Source organism: Equus asinus, chromosome 29 (genome assembly GCF_041296235.1).
Source record: "Equus asinus isolate D_3611 breed Donkey chromosome 29, EquAss-T2T_v2, whole genome shotgun sequence".
Classification (NCBI taxonomy): Eukaryota; Metazoa; Chordata; class Mammalia; order Perissodactyla; family Equidae; genus Equus; species Equus asinus.
Genome location: NC_091818.1, coordinates 35,029,408 through 35,051,808, shown reverse-complemented (window position 1 = coordinate 35,051,808; position 22,401 = coordinate 35,029,408). Strand labels below are relative to the sequence as shown.

The window sequence follows — 22,401 nt, the reverse complement described above, 5'->3', positions numbered from 1 at the left end:
TGGACTCCAAAGCGTGGGTTCTTAACAACCAAGCCAAACTACCTCCGAGGATGTGCCTCCCTACGCAGGCAACAGGACTTGGAGGTGGGCTAATGTCATTTGGGGCTAACCGGCCTGCTTCACCTCCATCTTCTCTGCTTCAGGGAAGCTTGTGGGCTGCGCCATCATCCACGTCAATGGAGATAGCCCAGAGGAAGTGGTTCGTGCCACCCGGCTGGCATTTGAGTACCAGCGCCGGTTCCGGAAGGATGTGATTGTTGATTTGTTATGCTACAGGCAGTGGGGCCACAACGAGCTAGATGAGCCCTTCTTTACCAACCCAGTCATGTACAAAATCATCAGGTACAACTACAAACCATCATTTAATATGCCCTCTTCCCCACAGTGCTCGGGCTATTTTTATTTTGATTATTTTTTTTTGAGGTATGCTATTTTTGGGAGAAAGCTTGGTCCTGAGCTAACATCCATTGCCAATCTTCCTCCTTTTTTCTTCCCCCAAAGCGCCAGTACATAGTTGTATATCCTAATTGTAAGTCCTTCTAGTTCTTCTATGTGGGATGCCACCACAGCGTGGCTTGATGTAATGAGTGATGTGTAGGTGTGCGCCCAGGATCCCAATCACTGAACCCCAGCCTCCGAAGCAGAGCATGTCAACTTAACCCCTACACCACTAGGCTGGCCTCACACTATTACTTTTATTAGACACTCTCAGGTTGGACAGACCACCTTTCCTGGTTTCCATGGGACGTGCAACTCTCAATGCTAAAACTGGGACAGTCCTGGGCAAACTGGAATGGTCACCCTCAAGAAAGCTCCCCACCTTCTTCAAACTCTACATGTTTCCTTGATGAGTAGACAAAGGGCAACTTAACAACCTCGCTTAGCAGATGGGAAGACTGAAGGAGGAACACATAGGCAGCACCTTGCCCGAGCTACTTAGTATGGCTTTGACAGAGTCGGAAACAGAGCCTCCATGAGTCACTTCTGCAAACTACAGTTGTGGACCTGCTTTGTGCCTTGGCGAGAGGTGACATGATGGATTTTAAGGAATATTTAGAACTGTGCTATCCAATACAGAATCCACTAACCATAAGTGGCTGTTGAGCACTTAAAATGTGGCTAGTCCTGATGGAGATGTGCTGTAAGCATAATATACGCACCAGATTTCAAAGACTTAGTGTGAAAAAAAGAACGGAAACTACTTCAATAATAATTTTTATATTAAGTATTGGAGTGATAATATTTTGTGTCTACTGAGTTAAATAAATATATTATTAAAATTAATTCCTCCTGTTTCTTTTTACCTTTTCTAATGTGACCACTAGGAAATTCTCAATTACACATTGGCTTGCATTGTATTTCTATTGCACAGCGCTGAGTCAGAAGTTAATGTGTCGGAGAGGAACGTGTTTCTTTGGAATTTCCTTCTGAGATACTAGAAAGTAAAATAGATCCTCCCTCCCCACTTTATTCCCTCGTAAATATAAATTAAAGAAGAGGAATAAATTTGGGGACGTTTATGGGTCTTTCTGGTCATAGGTGGCAGACGCCTCTTGAAAGAACAAATCTGGGCTCTCTGAATTTAGCTGCTGAATGACTTAATGTGGCTCAGGCCCCATTAAAAAAAGTCTAGGTCTCACTTTTATCAGGATTAAACATAATAATACATGTGAACAGACTTTATAGTTTAAAGTATTATGTGAATGTAGAGTGGCATTGTTATTATTGTCAAACCCAGGTACTGATTAGTGTAGTTACAGGATTATTAAAGCTACCTGAAAAGATGTTGGCCACTTTGGGTTCAATGCTTTTCGAAATAAAGGGGTACTGAATGAGTAGTTAATGTAGATCAGTCTTGTAAATAACTGTCCAGAATTTACCAACTCATAGAAAAACCCTACTACTCATTATTTCTACCTGGATGTAGACACAAGCCTATAAAGATAATTTTATTTTTTCTTGCTTGCCTGGAAGAGGTTGTTACTCACCACTGCCTTTTAAAAAAAATAATGCATTAGGGGTTGGCTTGGTGGCTTAGTGTTGAGTTTGCATGCTCCGCTTTGGCGGCCCGGGGTTCACAGGTTTGTATCCTGGGCGCGGACCTAGCACTGCTCATCAAGCCACACTGTGGCGGCATCCCACATAAAATAGAGGAAGACTGGCACGAATGCTAGCTGAGGGCCAATCTTCCTCACCGAAAAAAAAATGCACTAGAGTGAAAGTCACATGATATAAAATGGACCCTTTTAAAGTGAGCAGTTCAGTGGCCTTTTGCGCGTCCACAATGTTGTGCAACCACCTCCGCTATCTAGTTCTAAAATATTTCCCGCATGCCTTTTTATAGTGATGGCACTTTACAGTGTCTTTGACAATGACTATAGTCTCTCTTCGATTTTTACAAGATTGATTTTTTCCCCCTCTTTCTAACTACGCAGAGCCCGGAAGAGCATCCCAGATACGTATGCAGAGCACCTCATTGCCAATGGACTCATGACCCAGGAAGAGGTGTCAGAAATCAAAGCCTCCTACTATGCAAAGTTGAATGACCATTTAACCAACACGGCGCACTACAGCCCCCTGGCCACCAACCTGCAGGCCCACTGGCAGGGCCTGGTTCAGCCGGAAGCTTGCATTACCACCTGGAACACAGGTGTGCCACTGGACCTTCTGCGGTTTATTGGCGGGAAGTCTGTGGAGGTGCCGGAGGAGCTCCAGATGCACAGTCACCTTCTGAAGGTGTATGCTCAGGTAGGCAGCAATGAACTCTCCAGTCAGTTTGTTCTTGTGCAGCAAAGGGACTGGTGTTGGTCTGGTCTTTTTTGGTTGACTAATTCCTTTGACAAATATTTATTGTGTGACATCAGGTTCTAGGAACTGATCCTAGCGGTGTTTTGGTACTGATAGTCAATTAATTCAGATTTTTTCTATGTCTGTTTTTCCTCCACTTATTTACTTATTCATTCATTCATTCATTCATTCATACCTGTTAATATGTTACATGCACATGTACTACACACATTATTGAAAATACAGCAATACAGGGGCCGGCCCGTGCTATAGCAGTTAAGTTCGCATGCTCCACCTTGGTGGTCCAGGGTTTGCCGGTTCGGATCCTGGGTGCGGACCTATACACCACTTATCAAGCCATGCTGTAGTGGCGTCCCACATATAAAGCAGAGGAAGATGAGCACAGATGTTAATTTAGGGCAAAAAGAGAAGGATTGGCAGCGGATGTTAGCTCAGCTCAGGGCTAATCTTCCTAAAAAATTAATCCAAAAAAATACAGCAATACAGGAATGCCTGTTTTGATCTTTCTGACCAGTGAGCAGAAAACATTTCCATTCTTTTGAGTGGCTGAAATTAAATAAACAAAAATCAACCCCTGAAGACAACCATTTGGACCCTTAAACATGTTGAGGTTTTACACGTTGTCTCATGTTGGATATTGCTTGACAAACCCTCCCAGTTTACCTGGCATTTGAGGGGTTTTCTGGAACATGTGACTCTCCGTGCTAAAGCCAGAGAGCAAGGAGTTAAAGACCTTCATCTTTCCTGAACTTGGATGAAGACGCTCTGCCCTCTGAATTATTGTTAAAGCACTAAGTTCCTTTTTAACTTCTTATAGGTTTAGAGACCATTAAAGCAAACTCTGTACTCGGCATCCAGCTGAAGGCGTAGAATATTACACACACGGTTCCCTGTGTAGCCCTTCCTGGTCCAGCTTCTCTCATTCACTGCGGGGTTAACCACTGACCTGAGGGCGGGTGTGTTTTTCCTGTTTTAAGCAGCATATAATTGCAGTCGTACTCTTATATATCCTTCTGCACTTTCTGTTTAATTTCACATTATGTTTTTGATACTTACCATTGTTGCCTTACATTTTTTGAACCCAGTGTGAAAAAACTATATGGACTCTTAGAACGTTCTTTTTTCCTCCCCTTGAATTTTACAGTCCAGAATGGAGAAGGTGATGGATGGAACCAAGTTAGACTGGGCCACGGCAGAAGCTCTGGCCTTGGGCTCGTTACTTGCTCAAGGTAAGAAGTCTCTGTTTAGCTGCACAGCTGGGAGGGGATGCTTCATATGACATTTGTTATATGTGACCCCTGCGGTTCTGAATTACCGCTACCTCCTATTGTTTTCATTGACTAGAGAGGTTCTAAAATGTGTTAACTTTTCGTATCTGACAATATGATTTAATCTTAATATAAGTCCTGTTGACAACCTTCATCAGAGAATAGACGATAGAGCAATTATTCCTGAGAAACAAACGGCTCAGAGCTGGATACATTGATATTTTCCCCTAAAAATTCTAGGGCAAATGATGACTCTCCGTTCTTATACAATCTCACCTTGACTACAGACTTTTGAACATAGGACAGGCATATTTTAGTAAGGATTGTCTATTATCTTAAGGAAAATTCTCAGGATGAGCTGGTGTATAAGAATTCAAGGTCACCATGCCTTCTTATTTCTAGGTTATTCATGGGAATCTGGATTTTTTTTTTCCTTCTTGCTTGCATAAGGTTTTAACGTCCGTCTGAGTGGCCAAGATGTTGGCCGTGGAACTTTTAGTCAGAGGCATGCAATGGTTGTTTGCCAGAAGACAGATGACACCTATATTCCTCTGAACCATATGGACCCTAATCAGAAGGGGTTTCTAGAGGTACGATGTTTTAATGTCTGTTATAAAACCCAGGAACTGATGATCATAGTTACAGGATTCTTAAAGCAACTAGAAACAGATGTCAGCAACTTTGGGTTCAATACTTACTGAAATAAAGGGGTGCTGAGTGGGTGGAGAATGTAGGTCTATACACTTGAAATGGAAGTAACATACTAGCGAGTAGACCAGAGCTATTTTACTCTGGCTACTTATCTGTAATCTTGCAAATGTCAAGTGTATGTTCATTTTATCAGTTCAAAATTGACAGTATAACATGCGTGTTGCTGAATTCATTAAAGTAAGCCAAAGATGTAGATAATAAGCCAACATATCTTGCCTACTTAAAAAAAAAAAAAGAAACCCACTTCCTCAGGGTTACCTTATTCTCTAACGTTTGTGGGCTTGATGAATATATCTATTACCATGTATTTCTGTGTGCCAGTCACTGAGCTGTACTCGTTAGAGTCAAGGGCAGCGGCTGTGTCTTTTCATTTCTTTCTCTCCAACAACTAGCATAGTGCCTGGTGCATGCTGTTTATTACCATAAATTATCCTTTAAGGTACAGTCAATGGCACATTGTCCTTTTTCTTACTCTAGCCCTGTGTTGGAGGGTGTAATCTTGAGTTCACTGATACTCAATATTTATTAAGAAATTCACTTGTCAAAGCGAAATTCCAGGGGGATTTCTTAAAGGACGTACAGCTTATATTTTCTTTAAATTAGTCTAAAATCCACCCCTGGATGAAGTCAGACTGGTGATCTAGATACTGAAATGTTTAGTATTCCCCCACCCCAATATCTTTTATTGTATCGTGATTTGATCTATAGTATCAATTAACTTTTTTTTTTTTTTAAAGATTTTATTTTTTCCTTTTTCTCCCCAAAGCCCCCCGGTACATAGTTGTGTATTCTTCGTTGTGAGTTCTTTTATTTGTGGCATGTGGGACGCTGCCTCAGCGTGGTCTGATGAGCAGTGCCATGTCCGCGCCCAGGATTCGAACTAACGAAACACTGGGCCGCCTGCTGCGGAGTGCGCGAACTTAACCACTCGGCCACGGGGCCAGCCCCTCAATTAACTTTTAATATTGCTATTTAAAAAGCCTCAGTTAAACGCCTTGCATCCGCTCCGAGGAACCTGTCAGAGATTTCATTGATTATCATAAACCGTGTCCTTTATATGAAGGCCCCTGGAGAAACTCCTGCTTGAGCTTGGTTTGTCTTTATTGTGTGTACACCGTGAATTCTGCAACTGACCAGCATTCCCTTATACATAACGGCTGCTATAAAATCAGAAAATAAAACAATGAATATATGCACTTTTCAAAAAATAATAGTGATGGCTTCTAGGAATGGGTGGAGGCCATGGCAGCCTCAGTGACAAATGACTAGGTCACCAGATTGCTTTTCCCCAACTCCCTTCTGTGTCTCAATCTTTATTTATCTTCTTTCTCCCCACTTCCATTTAAATTATCATGTTGTATATCATGGATATTTACAAGCCATATTAAATACTTTTTGGAATAAATGAAAGCATTAATAGATTCAAGAAAATAAGGTAGTTAAGTGTATAAAGTATAGTAGCTGCATAGGAGAAGGAGCAGCTAATCTACTTGAGGGAAGTCCAGAAAAGCTTGGGAGAGGAAGCCAGATTTGAGCCGGGACTTGAAGGACCTTGGGAATTGCCTAGTCTAATGTAGGGAGAACATTCTAGGTGGACATGATAGAACATATAAAAGCTGTGAAGTAAGAGGACCTGACGTATTGCTCAGGGAACTACAAAGAGCTTCATAGGACTGGAGTTTAAGCTGCCAAGTGGATACAGGAGTTAAAAAAAAAAGGGACACTGGCCAGATAGGACTACCCACATTGTGAAAGACTTTGAATGTGTTGTAAAAGAGAAGCCAGGGAGGAATTTTGAATAGGTAATCAGATTTTCGTATTAGAAAGAGCACTCCCGAGTTGAAGGAGGAGGAAACTTAGGACAATTTCTAAGGAGGCTGCTCAGTGATCTGGGCAGGAAATCACAGGGATGTGAATTAGGGCAATGGCAGTACAGACGGGAGATGGGGCCTTGAGAACCATTCAGAAAACAGAAGCTTTAGGACTTAGTGGTAGATAGAGGGAGTGAAGAAGAGAGACTAGCCTCAATTATCTCCTAGCTTCCTAACTTGGACAACTGGTATATAAGGTGCATTCACCCAAATAGAGAGTAAAGAGAGGGGACAGGTTTAGTAAGGAAAGGTGATGGATTCAGTTTTGGACTTTTGACTTTGAAGTGGCTCAAGGACGTAGAGATTTCTATCAGGGAATTAGACATGTATCTCTGGAGTTAATGAAGAAACATGGTCTTAAGATATAGATTTGGAAGTGATCAGGGTGTAGGAGTGTTTGAAACCATAGCGGTGGAAGAATCTCCCTGAGAGAGCAGAATGAGAAGAGGACCAAGGGATAGGGTCCTGGGAAAAACAACATTTAAGGGGCTGGCAGAGGATAAGGATATCCCAAAAGAGCATCCAGAAAGGCAGGAAGACTGAGTCATCGTGTCATCGAAGGCAAGGAGGGAGGAGTCAGATAAGAGAAAGAATAACATAGTCATTGGATTTGGTACCTAGAAGGTCAAAGGGTGACCTCATGTAGAGCTATGTCAGTGGAGTGAGGTGACGTAATTGATGATCTGTGCAAGTGTAGTCAGACTTCATGCATCTTCACAGGATGCATGTTCACAAAATGGCTGTGTTAGCATGATCTGAAGGTGGAGTTTTTAGCTTCTTGACATCAAAACATCACTTATTGGGCATCTGTGTGGGCCCAGTTGGTGAGTTGGTGGTCTCAACTGGCCTGAACTGGACAAGGGGGGGGTCCTAATTCCTGAAAAACAGCTCAAACACCCATTACCATGGTGACCCAGGCTCCAGGGAGATGTTATCTGTAGGAGCCTAGTGGGAGTCAGACAGCATATTGCCTCAGCAGCACAGTTAACAATGGGCGGGTAAACAGTTAAAAGCTGTATTCAGTAGTTACAAAAAAGAAAAACAACTTTCGTTACTAGCTACCTGATCATCAGTGGCTACCTGTTTACTGGTTTCACAAACATCACCACTGTCTAATTTCAGAACATTTTCATCACCCCAAAAACAAACCCCATACCCCTTAGCAGTCACTCCCCATTCCTTCCTCCCCGCCAGCTGCTGGCAACCACTAATCTACTTTCTGTTTCTATTGGTTTGCCTATTTTGGCCTTTTCATGTAAATAGAATCATACGATATGTAGCCTTTTGTGACTGGCTTCTTGCACTTAGCATCATGTTTTCAAGGTCCATCCATGTTGTAGCATGGGTCACTATTTCATTCTTTTTTTATTGCCAAATAATGTTCTATAAATATGTAACTTTAAAAGATATTTTTTAGACAAATTTTGAAATAAACATAAAATTACAAAAAAGTTGGATGTATAATACAAAGGCCCTTTTTCTTACTCTGAAATCTATGCCAACCTGATGCCCTAGATGTGTATTTCCTACATCACCACCATACAAGCATCTAGGCCAGGAAATTAACACAGAGACATGACTGCCATCTTGGCTTCAAACCCAGTTCAGAAACATGTTGCCTTTACTTGTCACATCTCTTTAGCCTCTTCAGAGATGTAATTTTGTGTCCTGCTTTTTTAATCTTAACATGTGGTGATGATTCTTTTGCTTTATCATGCAAATAGGATCTTAGAAGAATGGATTCTAACCAAAGATAGGCGTTGTTTTGGGTAAACTTCCCTCCTTTGTTTTGTGATATTTCTTAAACAGCTTGTATGACACTGTTTGACTCTCAGCTCCATAGGTGGGTCATTTGAGAAGTTAATTTTGCTTCTCCTTGAAGAAAATTTTGTTTTTAATCTTAAATTCCAACTGCTCATTGCTGGTATGTAGGAAAACAATTGACTTTCATCTATTAACCTTGTATTCTGCAACCTTGCTGTGGTCTCTTATGGATCACTTTTCTTTTTCCTCCCCAAAGCCCTAGTATATAGTTGTACACCCTCGTTGTAAGTCCTTCTAGTTCTTCAATGTGGGGTGCTGTCACAGCATGGCTTGATGAGCCGTGTGTAGGTCCATGCCCAGGATCCCAACTAGAGAACCCTGGGCCACTGAAGCAGAGCGTGCGGACTTAACCACTATGCAATCAGGCCGGCCCCTGAAGAAAACCTTTTTCTTTTTCATTCTTTTTTTTGTTTTTAATTTTTTTTTTTAAGATTGCCACCTGAGCTAACAACTGTTGCTAATCTTTTTTTTTTTTTCTTCTTCTTCTCCCAAAAGCCCCCCAGTACATAGTTGTATACTCCAGTTGTGAGTGCCTCTGGCTGTGCCATGTGGGATGCCACCCCAGCATGGCCCAATGAGCAGTGCCATGTCCGCGCCCAGGATCCTAACTGGTGAAACTCTGGGCCACCAAAGTGGAGCGTGTGAACTTAACCACTCGCCCCTGGGGCTGACTCCCTCAAGAAAATTTTTAATGCCCATGTTCCAACCTCTTTTATCTCTTTCTCTCTTTGTCCGCACTTTTTCCATATGCATCACTCATAGAGAGCGGTAGATCTCTTTTCTCAAAGGAATGTGGAGATGAACGAAAACCCAGCTCCCCTCTCTACCCGCCTCCCTTTGAGAGGTGTGTATAAACGTGATGCTTTACCTTTCCTGCCTCAGGGTCGCGTCCTCCCTTGTGTGACCGTGCTCTTGTTCTCTTCCTCGCGTTAGGTGAGCAACAGCCCGCTGTCAGAAGAGGCTGTCCTGGGATTTGAGTACGGGATGAGCATCGAAAGCCCTAAGTTACTGCCCCTCTGGGAGGCTCAGTTTGGGGATTTCTTCAATGGTGCCCAGATCATCTTTGACACGTTCATCTGTGGAGGTTGGTTTTGGCATACGGGTGTGTAGTGGACACATAGCACCAGGCTGACGGGGGCAAATGAGCGCAAAGGGGCCGTAGCTGCTGATGAGACTCCTGTGCACCAGACGGATTGTGCTGTCATCCATTGGGATGGGTAGCTGTCAGGCAGTTAAATTGGCGGCTGGAGGGCTGGGGGCCATTTAGCAACTGTGCAGGGAGCACCTTCCCATCTTTGGGGAATGTGCTTGACTGTAGGGAGCAGTGTGCGCACCTGCCAGCTCTGAGGTCCTTTAACTTTCGGGTCTGCCCCTGGGGTATGTTGAGTGAGTGTGGGATGAATCACAAGTAGGCAATGGTGACATAGTGAGGATTGGCGATCAGAGTGAGTGGCAGCCTTGACGATCCACTTCCCTCCGTCCAGGGACACTCAAGGATCTGCAAGTTGAAAGTTGTGCATCTTTATTATTTTTAATCATCATTTACAAAAGCAGTACCTGCTTCTTGTAAAAATTCAAAGTCTGTGAAGTACAAGTCTGAGTCTCCCCCAGGCCCTCAGCCCATTTTCCGGGGGTAGCCGCTCTTGCATTTTGAGTGCGCCCTTCAGAGCCTCGCTGTGGTTGCGTTTCTCTGTAACTTTGTAGCTGTGAGGAAGAAAAGCTCCTTGAGGAGACTGGGCTTTGATATGTGCAGAGAGATTCTTCTCAGTGTCTGTGCCCTCAGTTTGAGGACAGTGGCCTGTGTGGGAAGTGGTGCTGTGAAGGCAGATAGGAGCTGCCCAGCCTGGGAGGTGGAATCAGAGTGGCATGTGCTGTCCTAGAAGCCGGGACGTTCACCTTTGAGTTTGTCTTCCACTTCCTGAAGCCCCAGTGCACGTGTCGTTGTAGGGTTTCAGCAGTAGGATGGATATTTTCCCCCTATGTATGGGTTAACAGTGCTAGAAAGTGCGTGCAGTAAAAACGGTTTTAGGGGCTCAGGCAGCAAACTAACATCTGTTTCTACCCAAGTCCATCAGACTGTGCGTTTTGTTCCTGCTTCATAGAGTCCTTACTCCCTACCACGTGCTTTTCCAGGAGAGGCCAAGTGGCTCCTCCAGAGCGGCATTGTTATTCTCCTTCCACACGGGTATGACGGGGCTGGACCTGAGCACTCCTCTTGTCGCATAGAACGTTTCTTGCAGGTACGTCCAATGTCTTATGGATTCCAAGAAATGTTTTCCTGCTTCCTAGGTGCTTGGAAATAGAACTACCTCCTGCAGATACTGAATGTGCACCTTAAACTGGAAGACGTTGTAGTATTTGAATGAAACAGATCTAATGCAATGTCAGTATTCCCTGGAAACATGATGCGTTGGGTATAATAGTATCACGCTTTTATGGCAATTAAAATGATTCCTATGTGGCAAGGATGAGTTGTTCCTAAACCAGGCTGATCACTGGAATCATCTAGGGAGCTTTTTTTTTTTGGAAGATCAGCCCTGAGTTAATATCCGCCAGCAGTCCTCCTCTTTTTGCTGAGGAAGATTGTCCCTGAGCTAACATCTGTGCCCGTCGTCCTCTCTTATATGTGGGATGCTGCCTCAGCATGACTCGATAAGCAGTATGTAGGTCCATACCTGGGATCCAAACTGGCGAACCCCAGGCCACTGAAGCAGAGCATGCGAACTTAACCCCTATGCTACCAGGCTGGCCCCTAGGGAGCTTTTCATAAAAATTCAAGGACCCATGCCAGATCAGATTCTTAGGAATGAGGCCTAGGAATCTCTATTTTCATTAAACATTTTTTTTCACTTAATAATGGTATTTTCATAAAATGATTCATGATCATTAAAAAATTTTAGGGGCTGGCCCAATGGCACAGTGGTTGAGTTCACACATTCCACTTTGGTGGCCTGGGGTTTGCTGGTTCAGATCCTGGGTGTGGACCTGGGCACCACTTGGCAAGCCATGCTGTGGTAGGCGTCCCACATATAAAATAGAGGAAGATGGGTACAGATGTTAGCTCAGGGCCAGTCTTCCTCAGCAAAAAGAAGAGGATTGGCAGGATATGTTAGCTCATTTTCCTCAAAAAAGGCCTAATCTTCCTCAAAAAATTTTTTTTAAATAACCATTGTTATCACTCGGTGAGAATCATTACCAATGTCTCTTTATGCATATGACTTACTAATATTTTATTTTGAAAATTTCCAAACATACAGAACAGTTGAAAAAATTTTACAGTGGAGATTCATATGCCAACCCCCTAGATTCTACTGTTAATATTTTGTTATGCTTGTTTTATCACGTATCTACTCATCTATCGTCCCTCTATCGATCCATAAATCCATATTATTTTATGATGTATTTCAGAATAAATGGAGACCCTGTACATCACCCTAAGTACATACATATCATTAATTATTTTAGCATATTTGCAGATAAAATATATAGATAGATGATGGATTGGTAGAAACGTAGATAGAACAGTAAATAGATGGATAGTGATATATTAGATAATGACACAGAGAAATGATTTTATAAAGCAGATTACAGAAATAAATTGCAAGTAAATTAAAGACCTGCATGAGAAGTACAAAACTATGCTTTTTGAAAGAATTATAGGAAACGAGTACGTGGAAGATACAATGTGGGAGTCATCAGTATACAGGTGATATTTAAGGTCATAAGTCTGGATGAAATCATCAAAGGAGTGATTACAGATAGAAGAGAGAAGTTGTCCCAAAACTGAGCCCTGGGATAGTCAAACAGTGAGAGGCTGCAGAGAAGAAGAAAGGAGACTGAGAAGGAGCAACCAGTGAGGTTGGAGGAAGGTCCTAGAAAGCAAGTGGAGAAAACGTATCAAGAATGAGGGAATATCAAGGTCAATTCAGATGAGGACTGAGAATAAGCCATTGGATTTAGCATTGAAGAGTTCATTTGGTGGTTGGTAACTGTAGTTTAGATGGTGTGGTGTGGGCCAAATCTGATTGGAAGGTATTTAGGAGTATATGGAAGGAGGAAAGTTTAAATAACTCTTTTGAGGAGTTTTGCTGCAAACAGAACAAGGTAATGGGGCATAGTTGATGGGGAAATTTGTGTCAAAGATAGGAGAAATAACAGCATGTTTGTATGCTGATAGGAATGATCCAGTAGAGAAGAAAATGATGACACAAGAGAGAGGGTAGAATGACTGGAGTGATTGCTTTGAGTGGGCACGATGGGATGGCGTCCACGGCATCAGGGATTGGCTGAGATTTTGAGAGGATCATGGTGGGTTCATCTCTGGTGATAACCGGGAGGCAGAGAATATGGGTGCAGATGATAGAACTTGTGTAGATGTTGTGGTAGGGGTCTGAGGAAATACTCTTGGATCGTTAGATGAGAGTGATGATGGAGGAGGAGGTCCTGGGTTTGAAGGTATGAAACTGTCATCTGGGAGAAGAGGAGAATGAATGGATTAGGGAAATAGAATAGTCTAAGAGCATTGAGGGCCCACTTGAGATTCATGGTCAAGGATTTAAAGTGAGATCAATCAGTGTGATTGTGTGTTGTCTCCAGCTACATTCCCTACATATGTACAGATGTGGAAAAGGTGGAAAATTGGGATCAACTAGGGTTGTGGTTTGCAGTGAGAAAGCGTCAAGGGAATTAAGGGTGTATGCCAAAGAACGATTATAATGATTGACTCTGGAATTTAGGCTAAAAAAGGATGAGAAAGGAGATGTGAAAAGAGTAAAGGCTAGTGAAAAGGTGATAAGATCAGTGGGTTGGAGGTATCGATGAGGTTGAAGGATTGCTGGAGTCAAAGTGTTAAAGAGAGTTGAGCTGGAAAGGTAGGAAGTGGTGGTCAGAGTGGAACGCATAAATGACAGTTTATGGAGATATTCCTGTTATTGATCATAACAAGGATATTACCATGGGTATAGGTTGTTGAGGTAGGATGGAAGACAGCTATTGGAGGACGTGAGTTCAAGGAACCAAGAAGCCAAAGTATTGAAAGGATCATCTACGTATACATTAAAATTATCAAATCTGTGTTAATGGTTCTATCCAATCTACCTCATAGGATCATTGAGGCATAGTCAATGTATGTAAATGCTTAGAGCAATAGCTGACGTTTATATGTATGATGTTTATTATTTTTATTATTATCATTTCATGTCCTTGAACTGTGATTATCTCGACCCTTCGTTTACATCACTGATTTTACTGTTAGCCCTGCAAAAGGATTAATATATGTGAAGAGTATTCGCTGTTTATCTGTGCTTGCTTATTTCATCTGCTTTCATTGTGATTATCTCATTTCTTTTTTGTCCTGTTTGTCCTGTTTCTCACTTATTTATTAGATTTGTGGTGGTAGGTTTCGGTTCTCAGTTGGTTTTCTTAGCACTGCACTCTCCTTTCTTATCTAATTCTGTTGTGTTATCTTTAAAACTATCTGCCTTTAAAAAATTGTTTTTAGTGGTAATAAGAACACTTAACATGAGATCTACCCTCCTAACAGATTTTTGAGTATACAGTACAATATTGTTGACTATACAATATTGTTGACTATCAATACAATATTGTACCTAGAGATCTAGCAGATCTCTTGAATATATTCACCTTACATAACTGAAGCTTTATACCCTTGATTAGCAACTCCCCATTTCCCCTCCCCCTAGTCCCTGGCAACCACCATTCTACTCTCTGCTTCTATGAGCTTGACTATTTTAGTGGAATCATGTAGCATTTGTCCTTCTGTGACTGGCTTATTTCTCCAAGCACAAAGTCCTCAAGGTTTATCCATGTTGCCGGATTCTTCTTCTTCTTCTTTTTTTTTGGTGAGGAAGATTAGCCCTGAGCTAACATCTGTTGCCAATCTTCCTCTTTTTGCTTGAGGAAGATTGTCCCAGAGCTAACATCTGTGCCAGTCACCCTCTATTTTGTATGTGGGATGCCGCCACAGCATGGCTTGATGAGCGGTGCAGGTCCACACCCGGGATCTGAACCTGTGAACCTCAGGCCACTGAAGCCGGGCACATGAACTTAACCACTATGCCACCGGGCTGGCCCCAGGATTCATTTTTTAAGGCTGAATAATATTCTACTATATATATTACGTTTCATTTATTCCCTCATCCATTGATGGACACTTAGGTTGCTTCCACATCTTGGCTATTGTAATAATGCTGCAATGAACATGAGAGTGCAGACATCTCTTTGAGATTCTGACTTCAATTCTTTTGTATATATACTCAGAAGTGGAATTGCTGGATCATATGGTAGTTCTATTTTTAATTTTTTGAGGAACCTCCATACTATTTTCCATAGTGGCTGTACCACTTTTCTTTCCTACCAACAGCATACAAGAGCTCCTGTTTCTCCACCTCCTCTCCAACACTTGCGTCTTTTGTTAAAACAGTCTGCCTTTTGCCTGCTCTGTTCTTTTCCTTTTTTTTATATATACATATGTCAAAAGTTATTTTGGCTCTATGATATTACATCGTTGCTTTGTCATTTCATTTCATCATGTCTTTGGTTCTTTAGGGCAATTCTTCACAGACTTTATACAGTAGTTACTCTGATAGGGTGTGGGTAAAATCCCCTTGAATATCGTCCCAGTTGGTACCAATTTACCTTCTTGAAACAATAGTTGAGTACGGGCTCTAGTTTGCGGAGTCTGAGGACATGGAGTGGGAGGAGAGAGTCCTGCTGGACAGAGGGGTTTTTTTTCTAAATCCTCTGGTCCCTTATGAGATTCAATCACTAACCCCATACAAGGGTCTGCTTCTCTGGTCAGGGATGTATATAGCTTCCATGGGCTTCCGTCTCTTTCCTTGGCCTGTGAGGTGCCCTGGAAGAGGCAAGGCTGGCAGCCCCGGCTGCCTCCACTGAGCACTGGAGGGCCTTCAGACTCTAGATTTTGCCTTTATTTTTCCCCCAGGGTTGCCTACGCACACCCCCTCTCCAAACTGGAGGGGACTAGTAAGAATTCTTAGGATTTTGTCAACTCACTTTCTTTTCTCTCCACTGCCCCTGAAGTGGGGTTAGGAGCCATGCCACAGCTTTCTGAACCACCAGTATCTTCTGAGATTTAATTATCGACGGTCCTCGACTTATGATGGTCAGACTTATGATTTGACTTTATGATGGTGCGACTGTGATACACGTTCAGTAGAGATCATACTTTGAATATTGATTTTTTTCCTCTTTTCCTGGGCTAGCGATATGCAGTACAATGCTCTCTTGCAATGCTGGGCAGCGAGCAAAGCTCCCAGTCAGCCCCACGATCGTGAGGGTGAACAGCTGATACAACCATTCTGTACCCATCCAGCCATTCTGTTGTTCCCTTTCAGCACAGTATTCAATCAATTATGTGAGATATTCAACCTTTTAGTATAAAATAGACTGTGTGAGACGATTTTGCATACTTACGATATTTTCAACTTACCATGGGTATTTTGAGCGATCACCTCATCATAAATCGAGAAAGATCCATATTCACTCTCAACTTTTCAACCTTGTTAGCTGCTTTTGATTTTGTTTTTGTCTTTAAAACAAACCAAACTATCCTTGTGTTTATTTCGTTAGGAGAGTGAGATTCTAACAGTGCTTCGTTCCACCATCTTAACCTCATAGCCATCAGAGTCTGTATTTTTCAAAGCTCCCCTCCAGAGGCTTCTTGCAATCAGCTGTGTTTTGGGAACAACCGTCTTAAAAGACACAGAATTGGGCAGACGGGGAAAGCCATCCGATCTCTCGTCTGGTTAATCTTCACAAGTCATAAATTCACCTTCTGGTATTTTTCTGTAACGAAGAGGAATATATTTTCTCCTTCTGATGGAGAGCCCTGGGTTTCCCTTCGGCTAGCATACGTCATTGTGATTGAATTAGATGATCTGAACATTCCGTTCCTTTCTTTCATTTCTCTCCCAGATGTGTGACAGCAGAGAAGAGGGCGTAGATGGAGACACGGTGAACATGTTTGTGGTCCACCCGACTACTCCTGCACAGTATTTTCACTTGCTTCGGAGACAAATGGTCCGGAACTTCAGAAAACCCCTGATTGTTGCTTCTCCTAAGATGTTACTCAGGTTCCCTGTAAGTAGAAAAAACTGGTAAAAAAAAAAAAAAAAAAGGAAAACAGTTGGTAGGACTTTCTCCTTTTGTCATTTTTTTTTTTTATATGTTTTTTCTTAGTGCTGTTTCGATGGTCTTCTTGTGTTTGTTTTCTATCAGTTTTTTTTTTTTTTTTAAGATTTTATTTTTTCCTTTTTCTCCCCAAAGCCCCCCGGTACATAGTTGTATATTCTTCGTTGTGGGTCCTTCTAGTTGTGGCATATGGGACGCTGCCTCAGCGTGGTTTGATGAGCAGTGCCATGTCCGCGCCCAGGATTCGAACCAACGAAACACTGGGCCGCTTGCAGCAGAGCGTGCGAACTTAACCACTCGGCCACGGGGCCAGCCCCACCTTTTGTCATTTTTGTACTGCATTTTCCTCTATCTCTGTATTAATTTACAGTTCTGAATTACAGACACATCTTTGTAGTTTTAATTGGCCATGCTGCTTTCTCTCTCTTTTTTCAGCCTTTCAAGAATAACTGGATGGGCCAGCCCCAGTAGTCTAGTGGTTAAGTTTGGAGTACTCTGTTTTGGTGACCACGGGTTCAGTTCCTGGACGCAGACCTACACCACTTGTCTGTCAGTTGCCATGTTGTGGTGGCAGCTTATGCACAAAAAGAGGGAGATTGGCAACAGATGTTAGCTCAGGGTGAATCTTCCTCAGCAAAAATTAAAAAACACAAACTACTGGAAATATAGGTAGTGTTCACTTTCATTGTAATCAAGGACGGGGATAGCAGACATTATCCCCCTGGTATGCCAGTCTGAGCAGAAATAACTTTGTAGAAAAAGTTTCAAAGTCCAAATGGCCTAAGCATGTTGATAGTAGCAAGTTGGGAATTTAAAGTATTTTGATGAAAAGGTGTGGTGTTACTCATTGACTTTTATTTAGATTTTTTCTACTAGCTACACTGAATTAAAAGGGTGAGTTTTCTTTTGGTTTACCTGAACTAAGTGTTAAGTGCACAATATATTTTTTAAATCACAAAAATATGCTAGTTTTCAAATGCAGAATTCAAGATAATACGTCCTAGTAAGCATATATATCTCCCATCTGCTATAATTTTTTTCAGTTTTATATGAGAGTCTTAATTAGGATTAACATTCAAAAAACATTTACATTTATTTGGATGTTGCTGCTGCGGTGAAATAGGTCAGTGAGGATTTGGCTGTTCAAGACTATCTTGTTCTTCTCACAAAGCTTTGGGAGTGCATATTTGGAATTGAGGGGTGTTGGGGAAAGTTGTGAGCTATTTGCTTTCACTGGTTGTATTTTTAAGCAGTTCCTAGCACTTGGAGGGGAGTAGAGAGCTATTCTCGCAGTTGGCTTTTGCACCATCCTAGGCTGAGTGCTTCCCTAAATTTTGTCCTCTGACTCCTCACCTGCCTCACCCTACTCCCAACTCTGGGAGTCAGTGCAGAGGAAATGCACTTCAGGTCATTTCTACCAATGGCAATGGTTCATTTGTTTGGTCGATTTATTCTCTCTTACCCAATGTCCCTGTGAACACTGTACATTTTGAGATGGCTTCACGAGCCTAGAAACATCACAGGATGCTTTCAAGAAAATTTCGAGAAAAGTTAATGCAATCTCTTCTACAAGTCTTTCTGATGGAACTCTGTTGACACAGATATTTCAAAACAGCAATGTTAAAGAGGCCGAGTCAAAATGAAAATGGCTCTAATTTATTTCTAAGAGGTATATACATCTGGGATTCTTGACCCAACTTTCGTTTTACCCCTAAGGTTGTCACTTATGCCCTCAAACATAACTATACAGGAATGTAATGATATTAAATATAATGTATGTATGTTACCAAGTATTGAGAATTTCTTTTGCTGTTTGAAACTGAGAATAAGAGTTTGTATTCTGGCTCTAATCTTTCACCCCTTGCCCCAATATCCAATAAGAGAGGCCTTACTTGGGAGTCTTAAAAAATATCAACAGCTATCCTATAGATTTCCAGATAAAAAACTACTCCTATTAAGTAGTCAAGTATCTTCTGTAAACATATAAGTCCTTTTATTAATTGAAAGCAAGTATGGCCATTATTGAATTCTGATTTCTTCGTGAAAATTGGATTATTGGTACAAGTGCTCTCTCAGAATATGTTAACACTTTCTTTTGATCGTGTGTTTGGAGATGACTGGCCATGTGGCAAGCACGCCGCAGGGTTATAGGGAGTTTGTGTGGCACGTGGTCCCTAAATCCCATCCCAATTTCCCACCCAACTCTAAACCCCAGCTTCGTTTGATTCCTATCATAGGACGTGGGGACTGACAAAGGGATCTGGTTCAGAATGGAGAAAGATCACACATTATTTAGTAATAAGAATAGCTGAATAGTTAATATTAATTTTTAAAGTTATATCACAAGATCCCAGCATCAGTGTGGCTGCCCTCAATGGCCTAGTCAAAATGAGTCCTGTACACATTTGGGACTAGACTACAGGGAAATTAACTAGATGATAGCAAAAGGGAGCAAACCCCCAACTTTGGCTTCATCTGTTTTCTACTCTGAGTTCTTTGCAACAAGTATTTGTTTAAATTGAGCTCCTTAATGACATTTCTTTTCATCACAGAAATATTCATGTTTTGTTCCTACTTGTTCTGACCTGATAAGGTTTCACTTATAAAGCATAGTCAAAGCCCTAAAGACAGAAATAATTGCCCTAGCTTAGCTGTTTGGGTTCACAATATAAATTCTATAAAATGTTGTTTCTAATCTCCCAAAATTGAAGCATATTTTTTATTGATAATAAAGTTGTATGAACAAACTGAAATTTTGATTCTTAAACTTTTATCATGGCACCAGATGAAAGCCAATCTTATGTAACCTTGGAAAAATAATTTTATTTTGAAGTATATAGAACTGATATTTTTTGGAAAAGCTACCGTGTTTATTAGTACATATGTTTACTTATAGTCCTAGGTGAGAATTTTTTTGGGGGGGGCCTTGTGATTTTTTTTTTTTATTGAGGTAATAATAGTTTATAACATTGTGAAATTTCAGTTGTACATTCTTTTTGTCAGTCACCATATAAATGTGTCCTTTCACCCCTTTTGCCCACCCCCAAACCCCCTTCTCCTCTGATAACTACTAAACTGTTCTCTTTGTCTGTGTGCTAATCTTCCACGTATGAGTGAAATGATACAGTGTTTGTCTTTCTCTTTCTGGTTTATTTCGCTTAACATAATACCCTCAAGGTCCATCCATGTTGTTGTGAATGCGACACTTTTGTCTTTTTTTATGGCTGAGTAGTATTCCATTGTATATGCACACCACATCTTCTTTATCCACTCATCAGTCGATGGGCACTTGGGTTGCTTCCACTTCTTGGCTATAGTGAATAATGCTGCCGTGAAGATAGGGGTCCATAAGTCTCTTTGAATTGTTGATTTCAACTTCTTTGGATGAATACCCAGTAGTGGGATAGCTGGGTCATATGGTATTTCTATTTTTACTTTTTTGAGAAATCTCCATACTGTTTTCCACAGTGGCTGCACCAGTTTGCATTCCCACCAGCAGTGTATGAGGGTTCCCTTTTCTCCACATCCTCTCCAACATTTGTTATTTTCTGACTTGGTGATTATAGCTAGGTGATAATTTTAGTACTGTTTCTTGGTAAAGATCCCTTATAAGTAAAAGCATCTTCAGCTCCTTTCCATTAGTTGATAGACTTACGGCTTTTTTTCCCCCTCCTTAGGCAGCTGTGTCAACTCTTCAAGAAATGGCACCTGGAACGACATTCAAACCAGTCATTGGTGACTCATCTGTGGATCCAAAAAAGTAATTTGATGTGTATCTCTGTATTCATACTCTTCGGTGGAATTTTAGTGAGTGGAAAAACTAGTTCTTGTTAAGGAATCCAGAGCGACTCAAGTCGCTTCTCTCCTTTGAGTCAGTGGAGTAGAAGTTAGAGTACGCATGGGAGGGCGAACTTTGGAGGCGCATGTTGCTCAAGAAGCCTTGCCAGGGCATAGCGTATGACTGAACCCAACTACAGGTCCCCCACTGCCTCCGTAGTGAAGCAATTCTATCTACATGGTCTCCCCTTTCTTCTGATACAGTTCTTACTTTAAGATATTTCTCCCCCATCCCATTGTCCCTTTTCTATTCAACAGTGTTAAGAGTCTAGTGTTCTGCTGTGGCAAACATTTCTATGCCCTGCTGAAGCAAAGAGAATCTTTGGGGGCCAAGAAGCATGACTTCGCCATCATCCGAATAGAGGAACTCTGTCCTTTCCCGTTGGATTCATTACAACAAGAGATGAGCAAATACAACCACGTTAAAGGTAAAGGGTCATTCTGGTTAGGGTTCTTTGGTTTTCAGATATCTGAAACCTATTTGGACCATCTCAAATGAAAAGAGGTTATGGGGGCCAGTGAGCATTATTAGAAAATTGAATCTGGAGATAAGAAAATTATACCAGGAAAGCCAATGTCTCCATATCTTTTTTGGTGTCCCTTTCAGTCTGCCCCCTTCTCTCATCTGACATCAAATTTCTCGAGAATTCAGAGGAAATCAATGCTATACTATAATTTATGATAAATCAATTATAAATGTAAAAGACAAGCCTTTCCAACAAATGGGGCTGGAATAATTGGATGTCTTTATACACCTTGTACAGAGATTAACTCAAAATTGATCACAGACCTAAATGTGCAGCATAAAATTATAAAACTTCTAGAAGAAGACAGGAGGAAATATTCATGATTTTGGGTTAGGCAAAAAATTCTTAGATATAACACCAAAAGCACATCCCGTTAAAGAAAAATTGGTCTTTATCAAAATGAAATCCTTTTGCACTGCGAGAGGCACTGCAAGGAAAACAAAAGAGAAGCCACAAACTGGGAGAAAATATTTGCAAATACATATCTGACAAAGGACTATCCAGAATGTTTAAAGAGCTCTTAAACTCAACAGTAAGAAAACAGATAATTCAGTTTTTCAAAATGTGCAAAAAGAATTGAACAGCCACTTTACCGAAGAATTGGATGGCAAATAACCATATGAAAAGATGCTCAACATAATTAGTGATAAGAGAAATGCAAATTAAGCCAAAATGAGATATGGCTACACACCTATTAGAATGGCTAAAATGAAAACAAAACAACAAATCGACAATATCAAGTGCTGATAAGGAAGCAGGGCTACTGGAACCCTCATTCACTGCTGGTGGGAATGCAAATTGGTACAGGCACGGCGGAAAACAGTCCGTCAGTTTCTTATACAATTACTCATAGAGTCACCATACCACCCAAGAGTCCCACTCCTAGGTATTTACCCAAGAGAAAGGACAACATGTTCACAGAAAAATCCGTATGTGAATGGCTATGGCAGCTTTATTCATAATTGCCCAAATTGGAAACAACCAAAATGTCCTTCAAGCAGTGAATGAGTAAACCATCTGTGTGGCATCCATGCAATATCACACCACTCAGCAATAAGAGAGCAAGCTATTGCTATCCACAAGATCACAGGTGGATTTTGCTAATTCAAGGAAGCCAGGCCCAAAAGGCGACATACTGTGTGACCCCATTTATCTGACATTTTGGGAAAGGCAAAACTGTAAGGAGAGGGAAAGGTCAATGGTTGCTAGATGTTGGAGGTGGGAGGAGGAGTTGAGTACAAAGGGACAGGATGAGAGAATTTTGGGGGTTGAGAGAATGGTTCTGTATCATGATTGTCGTGGTGGATACATGACTATGCCTTTGTCAAAAAAAAGGCAAGTGACCCTGTGCCACATTGGAAAGGCATTTTATAAATAATTTAG

At 41.5% G+C, this 22,401-nt stretch overlaps 1 protein-coding gene across 3 annotated transcripts in view; it reads left to right on the top strand.

Annotated features, from left to right (window-relative positions):
- DHTKD1 (dehydrogenase E1 and transketolase domain containing 1) overlaps positions 1 to 22,401 on the top strand; it is a 46,482-nt gene that overhangs the window by 21,352 nt on the left and 2,729 nt on the right. For 2 of the 3 annotated variants that reach the window (XM_014849487.3, XM_070500824.1), the window contains 9 exons: positions 144 to 342; positions 2,436 to 2,748; positions 3,953 to 4,037; positions 4,527 to 4,666; positions 9,416 to 9,566; positions 10,616 to 10,722; positions 16,439 to 16,603; positions 20,332 to 20,414; positions 20,750 to 20,919. In XM_014849487.3, the coding sequence (XP_014704973.3) occupies positions 144 to 342; positions 2,436 to 2,748; positions 3,953 to 4,037; positions 4,527 to 4,666; positions 9,416 to 9,566; positions 10,616 to 10,722; positions 16,439 to 16,603; positions 20,332 to 20,414; positions 20,750 to 20,919 (1,413 nt within the window). The remainder of the gene's footprint in view (positions 1 to 143; positions 343 to 2,435; positions 2,749 to 3,952; positions 4,038 to 4,526; positions 4,667 to 9,415; positions 9,567 to 10,615; positions 10,723 to 16,438; positions 16,604 to 20,331; positions 20,415 to 20,749; positions 20,920 to 22,401) is intronic. The other variant, XM_070500825.1, reaches the window with a different exon arrangement.